Below are 7891 nucleotides of genomic sequence, written 5' to 3' on the forward strand. Positions count from 1 at the left end.
TCTTCAGTTAGCCTAGGTGAAAACCCCTCGAACGCAGGACAATTTCTTGTATGCATGTACGCAGATCTTCACTGTCCTCATTGTACCAATCCACTGCTGATGCGTTATCCTCTTGCTGAGTATTGTATTGATCCCTCGGTACCTCGAAGCTGTCCGAACTATCGATGCACAAGTTATGAAGTATAAAGCAGGAAACAGGTTTGCTGCAGACCTTCATGATATCGACTTCATCGACAATTCTGTCTCGGATCCATCGAGAACAGGAAACCGAGCCTTCAATATCCCGATGGTATGCTCAATAATAATGCGCTGTTGCGCCACAACCCAATTAAACGTCTTGTTTCGCGGTAGTGTGCTAGCTGGCATTTTATATGGGGTAAAAATGAATGGGAAGCTACACGAATACGCTGTGTCGCCGAGAAGATATTGACCAGCGTCAAAATATGCAGCTGGCTGCTCAGCCATAACCGTCAAACTCATTGCCCGTTTATCATGCAAAGACCCTGACTAGCCAACCGGTATCAAGTAGAACTAGCATTAGCGTAACCCCAAATGCAATGAGTCTTGCACCTTACCTGATAGTATGTAATATGGCGGCGGTGATCGCATACAATTTGAGCACCAATGCCGTAGATTGACTTCCGGGAATAGTAACTTTTAGGGTCAACAGAGGGGGCGCTACCCAGCTTAAACGCTGTGCCGTCTACACATCCAACGCAGGATGGGAACCCTGAACGCGTCTCAAACGTTTGTACGATAAAAAACCGTTCCTTCTGGCTCAGCCAGCGAAGAAACTCCGGCTCAATGGAAAGAATTGCACTAGTCACTCGGTCCCTGAATTTATAAACAGAACCTTTTGTACACACCACCGTCATAGAATAGTTAGCAATGCCACTAAGACGTCTGTAGTTGTAAGCTTACCTTCCCCAATGCCAAAATGCTGCGCAATGCGATAAATCGTCAAGTCCTGCAGCGCGAAAAGAAAAACCTCCAGCTGAAGTTGGGCAGGAGCTTGTTGCAACTCGAGCGAAGGCAGTGTGGACCTCGATGCGTCCCAGCAAAAACACGAAGGTCTGTTTGCCCATGCGTAGGTCGCGGCGAGCACGAACGGCATCAAGTAGAAATATCCGTTCAGGGCTCCATTTCCCAGATTTGACGACGTCTGGACGACCCAGGTAGCGGTGGGAGACTATCGAGCAGTAGAACAAATCGTTTTCGTTTTCGTCGCTCTCGCTTCCCTGGTCACAAAGCAGATAGCTTAGAGCTGAGTGCTGTAGGTGAAGCAGCAGCGCTGCTCGTAGAGATCGCCCCATTCTCACCTTCAGCGCTCACTTACGAATGAAGTCACTGGCTGCGACTGTCAGTAGCCCCTGCACAGGCTGCTCACAGTTAAACAAATAAGGTTTGATTTGATTGGCTTACGAAACCTTCGTACCTTCTAACCGTGAGAACCACTAATACTGCCATTATGACATGTCAAGTGATCCGTGCACGCAGTCTGGACATACTCCGAGCAGTGCATTAAGTTCCATTAAGTCGTTAAGAACAGGTGAGAGAAACCACCATTCAGTTTGGTCTACGTAGCTTTGCATAGCTGACGGTACAATATGAGAGGTAACGAGTCCTTGCCAGATGACTTCGTTGATCCTGACTGTAGGCTCGTTGCTTGAAAGTGTTTCAATACATAAAAATGCAGCCGATTCCTGCTCGTACGGCGCTGGTAGCGGGATCCCACGGCGACCATATAGGTCATTAGCAGCACTGCGGTAACCGCTGATAGCTCCCACACTCACCGTTTTTCGCTTCTTCAGTAAAGCATCTCAAAATTAGATGTGAACCGCACGATATCGATTTCACCTGTCGCCGTAGAGTAGTCGATGGCTCGATCTCTTTTTAATAGCTAGTGTTCCAGCGCAAAATAACAAAAAGACTTCGCTCGCTGTGTCTTTGCTGACACACATGCATCCCTAACATATTGCGCTGCAACAGAGTGACATTCTGGGGCACCTCGCATTCCGCACATACGTATAAATCGGCTGATGTAGAAACTACATGTATATAGGCAAAGCAGTCGGTTCTTACAATAATTCTTACGTTTCTCCAACAGCAAACTTTGGCGAAGTTCACAATATGTTACATGCAGTATGTAATACGGTAAGAACGATTTTTCACCAATCGATATCATTAACCTCTAACATTGGCTAAAATGCGACCTCAGTCGCTGCAGTTTGCAATCGTCTACGTGGCACCTTGGCACTGAAAATGGCGAAGTTCGACTTCTTCCGGTGCGTATTATAGTCCACGCTACCCCTCGACAGCACCTCTAATATGGCGCACTACTTCTCCATCGTCTCGCAATTTATCTATCTGACCTTCATACTGTAAATTTGCTCTGGTTCTCTCAAGACATGTGCCCGAAGACCTGAAGGTGCACACGTACTCGGGCAGCTTCTTCTCGCTGCTGTCCTTCGCCATCATGGGTCTGCTACTGATCACCCATTGGGAAGCTTATCGCGATCAGAGCACCAAGACTACTGTCGTAATGGACGAGCACCAGGAGGACCGTCTGCGTGTCAACTTCAACGTTAGTCTGCTTAACGTGCCATGCTCCGTGGCAAGCGTAGACCTTGAGGATCACATGGGTCAGCGCTTCACCAATCTTACGCGTCACATCCGCCATTTCCGACTAGGTGCTGACCGCTCTTCCAATGAGGTACAGCGTCTGGATGAGGTTGTTATAGACAACCATGAAAAGGGAATCCCTGTCTGGGGGGGCGTCCACCGAGACACCAAGGGCGCCAACGTTCACTACTCGACTCCGCTGACTACCAAGAACTTTGATGACTTCATGGCCAAGTACGAACTCGTTCTTGTGAATTTTTACGCTCCTTGGTGTCCATTCTGCCACCAACTCCACCCTGAGTGGGAGCGCGCAGCAGCTCAACTTCCCGATCACCCGGAGTACAGTGAGATGGTGCGTATGGCCTCCGTGGACTGCACAGATCCGGATGCTGTGTGGCTCTGTCGTCGCGCACATATCCGTGCGTTCCCTTCCATGTTGATTTACATGTACGGAAGCACATCGACACGCTACATCTACAACGGACCGCGCAAGACTGAACACCTACTACAGTTCCTAGACCTGTTCTTCCGTCGTCTGGAACCGGATGCTGATTTTGCTGAAGAAGTGAACGTCAATAACGACCGTCTAGGCCTCCCGCTACCTGTTCGAGTGAGTCAAGAGAATCTGGAGGGCATTGACTTCAAGAAGCGCCGTCCATCCAGCACGATTCAGACTGGCGCTGTTGAGGGGTGCGAGATCTCGGGAAGTATCAGTGTCAACCGTGTCCCTGGCGTGCTTGTGTTCACTGCGCGCTCCGACGACGTGTCATTTAACGCGCAGGCTATCGATGTGTCCCACGTGGTGAATCACTTCTCCTTCGGGCAAGTGCGCCGTACCGAAAATCTGTTAAGTGGAGACAACCACGTGCTCGCGGCGCCGTCGAACCGCTTCCCGCTGGATAGGAAAATCTACACCATCGAGAATGAAAACGTGACTGTCCAGCACTTCATGAACGTAAGTGAAGTCTGGGGTTGAAAGGGATACTAAATGTTACTTCGACGTACTGACTTCGCCGTGTATGGTGCAGGTTGTGGGCTTTGACAACCAGGACAACACCCGGAAGACGCATCTGCAACAGCGATCTTATGAGTTCTCAGCTAGCACCACACAGTACGAGGACCAGACGCCGTCCGCGCTCTTCACGTTCGACATCTCGCCGTTGGTGGTGCAGATCACGACGGACAACATTCCGTTCTACCACTTCATCACCCACCTGTGTGCAGTGATTGGAGGTGTATTCACCATTTTGAGCCTTGTGGACTCGGGCGTTTTCCATGCCATGAACTCCATCAAGAAGAAGCAGCAACTGGGCAAGCTGTCGTAGAGAGTGGTAACGTTGTGTTGCTAAATGCGACCACCTTACCCATGCATGTTGTAGTGCAGGAAGAAAAACAAGATAAAGGAAACAGCACCAGTCTATCTCGCTGTAGCTAGCAGTTGTACTTACTTTGGTCTTTGGGCGTCGAGATAGTACTTGACAGCGTCTAGTTTACGGAAATGCTGAGTGACCGTGAAGCCCCACACGTAAATATTTCCAATGGCACAGCCGACCGAGATGAACATCAGAGGCAGGAAGGGATATTGAGCGCCAATCCTCGGGATGTAAGGGAACATCACTGCCAACAACGCGAGCCCTGCCAGTCCAGTCAGGAAAACCCGCTCGAAGATTGACATGCCGACAGCGGTGACCTTGATGTGTCGTTCCTTGAGTGAGTGCTTGAGCAGCGGGACGAGAACGACCTCGACTAGCAACGCATGGCAAGCACCCACCAGCACCTTCGATCCTTGTTCAGCGGGTGTGAACAGCAACGGGAAGAGCGAGATAGTTGCAACGCCAGATGCAAACCTGTACAAACGCATACTAGCCACACTATCGGCAGCCATGAGAGCCAACGGCAGTGTCACTTGGAGAATAGCCTTCTCGTGCACGTGATAACCCAACAGGAACGAACAGAGCATGCAGTAAGCAAGTGCACTGGTAAACAACGACGAGTCCGGGTACTTCCAAATACTTCGTAGTACTGGAGTCATCATAGCGAACGTCAGCACTGCACATGCTAGCGGTGAGACCGTGGGCAGCACAGCAAAACTCGCCTCCTGCACGAGTCCTCCACTCATCAGCGCGATACCTTCTGTCGAAGCTGGGAACCCGAGGGTCACCAACACTTTGTCGAGGAACGCATACAGAGCCCAGAAGTTCGGTGCCCAGTACGCGTGGCACAGACCTCTTTGCACTGGAAACAGTCGTGACACGATCTGCTTTATCCCAGCTACCGGGTCCTCGTGGTTCCATAGTATACTCCCGAACGCGAATGCAAACACTGCGAGCACCATCACTCCAAGCTTCACAAAGTTGCAGAAAGAAAAGACGACGTTGCCGTCATATAAATCCTGAATGGTCTCGTGGACATCTGTGCTGGAGATCGATCTCTTCCTGAGCAGTTTTCCTTTGGCATCTTCGTCACTATCCGACGACTCGGAGTCGGGTTTCTTCACGTAGCAGAAGTGCCCAAGCAGGTAGATGAAGTACAGCGGCGCTGCGTACAAATAAATGTGCTTGAACATTAGCAGGACAGCGTACAAAAAGGCGCCCTGAATGTCCCGCTGCAGTCTGAACTTGGTGGCCGACAGGATGAGCAGACCCAGCAGCATCCCGTTATATTGGAAGTGGATATGGTCCACGTAGAGCAGCCCCGCGTCCAGTACCGTGATCAGCATAATTGCTAGTCGTTTGGCCTTGGAGAAGGCCCACTCTGTTGTGGTAACGGTAGGCCAGGACGAGCAGTAAGCGTGTAGAGCGTAGAACAGCACAACGTCGGACATGATGACGCTGAGCCGTTGGAAGAGCAAAATGGAGGGCGAGAACACGGGCGTAGCGCTGATTTGAAGTATAGATTTGTCCACAGCAGCCGCTATGAAGCTCAGCGCGTACTCAAAGTAGGCGAAGAAGGGCGGATAGTCCAGTGTCCACTCGCTCGTGTTTTCATGGTACCAAAGGTGACGCGGCAGCTCGTGTGTGAGGCTCAGCCAATTACGATGGACTTCAAAGTCGGTGCTGGTGTAGGACGGTAAGAGCAACAGCTTGATGCACACAGAGAAGAGAAAGAGGCCAACGAGGGGCACGTCCAGCCGCTGTTTCTGGTGTCGGATAGCGGCACGGGCTGCCATTATTGCGACACACGTGTGCCGATGCTGTTAGGACACTAAAGTGAGGAATACGAGAGTGACATAAGCTGAAGCTGGCATTCACTCTCTGGGAAGAGGATATTGCATTGTCCCGGAAATGTTCTCCAGGTTGAAAGCATGACGCAGCCAGACAGCCATGAGCAGGTGGCGAGTGCTGCCCAGCAGCCTATGGAGGAAGGACCATCCACAAAGAAGCCAAAGTTGGAGAACGACGATATAAGATGTGGAACTGTGTCGTTCCTGTTAGCGGAGGACGAGCAATAGATGTTACTGAGGTTAGACACGACATTTCCCGCGTGGCGGAAGGGGCCAGCTCGCTACGGTGGGAAGTGGGCGAGCATCGAGTGTGAGATGCAGACTCACTTCCCCGGCTTCGACGTGAAGAGAAAAAAACTCCAGAGTATTTGCACACGTGGGCGTGGGAAGAGGCAGCTTCACGAGCTCCAAAACCGATTGAAAGTACTGGGCCTGGACATGCACAAGCAGAACGTTGACGCCGTAAAGGTGAGGGAAAGAAACGCTGAGGAGTCCACCAAGGACGCGCACGAGGTGGCAGCGTTGCAGGCCGCCGTCAAGAAACTGGAGCAGCAGAGTGTAGTCGAAGTAGCTGCAGGTAAAGCGGCAGCTACTGAGGCTGAGCGTTTGAAAATTCAATCACAGCAGGTCGTTGAAGCGAAGGAAGACTTGGAGAAAGTGAATGTGCTTCTGACCAAGAAATTCGAGCATCTAATGATGCAATTCGAAGCACGCAAAGAGAGACAAAAAGAGAATTGCAGTCCTTGTGAAGCAGCTGGAGGGGGAACGAGCTGCCAACACGGAGCTGCTACGCGCACTAGGTGAAGGTGATGGTACAGAGGACACGCGCGACAATTAGGGATGTCGCTTACTAGTTTTGCGTTATTGTGAATGAACGGAATTTGAATTTGTTGCGGCTTAGATGGCTAGCTACATTTTATTAAAATAAATAGCGGCCCTCGACCGACGCCTCATGTATACAGTATAAGGCAAAGCGAACGCTCAAAAACTACGCTGCTACGCCCGATAAAATATTACATGTAGCATCACTTCTCAATATTTCCGCTAAAACCACTTCTACTAAAGGAAGACAGGAGTAAGAGGTAGAGAGTTAAGCTTAAAAGTGCCGCGGGGAAATTTTCATGCTCGTTTCTTAGTGGTCGAAACACTTCGTGCAAATTGCACGAGAAGAACATTTGAAATGTTGCTTTTTGAGATTTCATCTTGGCCTGGCATTTTTGCATTCGGGGAAATCTTCGCTCATTCTGCTCGAGGAATTCTTTACAACACACCTGATTTGCACGACGCTTTCCATAGAAGTAAAAGTGCAAGAACCTTTTCTCATGAGCTTCATTAAGAAATATTTAGAACGCCTGGAGGGGCCCTGAGCAGTTTTACAAGGATAGCTTCATTCTCATTGTTTGCATTTGCCCTTGTGGAACTTCTTAAGGGACGGATCCAAGCATTGCCCGACCTTGAATAGGCACTTGTTCGCGTAGGTGATACCGTCCGAGCCGCATATCGGTCTATAGTCGCGCGTGCATCGCGTCGGGCACTTGTCTCCAGTGTAGATCTGTGCCTCTCCCAGCCTAGCCGACGCACTAGTCAACTGGAGCAGAGCTACAACCGCAAAGACCACCAACGTGTTCGCGTTCATTGTCGAGAGTCCTTCGTTGGAGGAGGGGGCTTGTGCTGTTCGAAGCGAATTGTCGACTGAAGCCAGGTGCGTCCAATCCCCATCAACATCATGTGATGGGAACCTCAGCCAAATTGCCTGTCACCACTCTGTATTCAGGCTCAACTCCCATAAATGATGCTCTACCATTTAATATGTCGTGATAGATGATCAAAAATTGTGATTTATCGATTTTGCTGATAGGGATTCAGTAAGGACCTTAATATTACTTAAGTTGTATTCTCTGTCTAACTTAAAAGTAACTAGCCGAGCGCCGCCGGTAGTTTAGGATAATGCCAATTTGTATACGGTACATAATTCATGTACTACGTAGTATTATACCTTTAGTTACCAAAAGGTACTCAAATTGGACCGCTACACTAATTCTAGTC

General features: G+C 49.9%; 4 protein-coding genes across 4 annotated transcripts; 2 read left to right on the forward strand and 2 right to left on the reverse strand.

Moving 5' to 3' along the window:
• Positions 1-2245: 2245 nt before the first annotated feature.
• On the forward strand, positions 2246-3598 carry PITG_13289 (thioredoxin-like protein; the record flags this gene model as incomplete). The annotated part of the gene is made up of 2 exons (XM_002899892.1): positions 2246-2285; positions 2407-3598. 2 exons carry the CDS (start codon positions 2263-2265, stop codon positions 3596-3598), a joined length of 1215 nt encoding a protein of 404 aa, XP_002899938.1.
• A 43-nt stretch (positions 3599-3641) lies between these two features.
• On the forward strand, positions 3642-3947 carry PITG_13290 (uncharacterized protein; the record flags this gene model as incomplete). Its single annotated transcript, XM_002899893.1, has 1 exon — positions 3642-3947. One exon carries the CDS (start codon positions 3642-3644, stop codon positions 3945-3947), a length of 306 nt encoding a protein of 101 aa, XP_002899939.1.
• A 119-nt stretch (positions 3948-4066) lies between these two features.
• Positions 4067-4957, reverse strand: PITG_13291 (dolichyl pyrophosphate Glc1Man9GlcNAc2 alpha-1,3-glucosyltransferase, putative; the record flags this gene model as incomplete). Its single annotated transcript, XM_002899894.1, has 1 exon — positions 4067-4957. The coding sequence occupies one exon, from the start codon at positions 4955-4957 to the stop codon at positions 4067-4069; it is 891 nt and encodes a 296-aa protein (XP_002899940.1).
• A 2281-nt stretch (positions 4958-7238) lies between these two features.
• Positions 7239-7481, reverse strand: PITG_13292 (protease inhibitor Epi9; the record flags this gene model as incomplete). The annotated part of the gene is made up of 1 exon (XM_002899895.1): positions 7239-7481. The coding sequence occupies one exon, from the start codon at positions 7479-7481 to the stop codon at positions 7239-7241; it is 243 nt and encodes an 80-aa protein (XP_002899941.1).
• Positions 7482-7891: the final 410 nt, after the last annotated feature.

The sequence above is a fragment of the Phytophthora infestans genome, genomic scaffold (genome assembly GCF_000142945.1).
Source record: "Phytophthora infestans T30-4 supercont1.28 genomic scaffold, whole genome shotgun sequence".
Classification (NCBI taxonomy): Eukaryota; Oomycota; class Peronosporomycetes; order Peronosporales; family Peronosporaceae; genus Phytophthora; species Phytophthora infestans.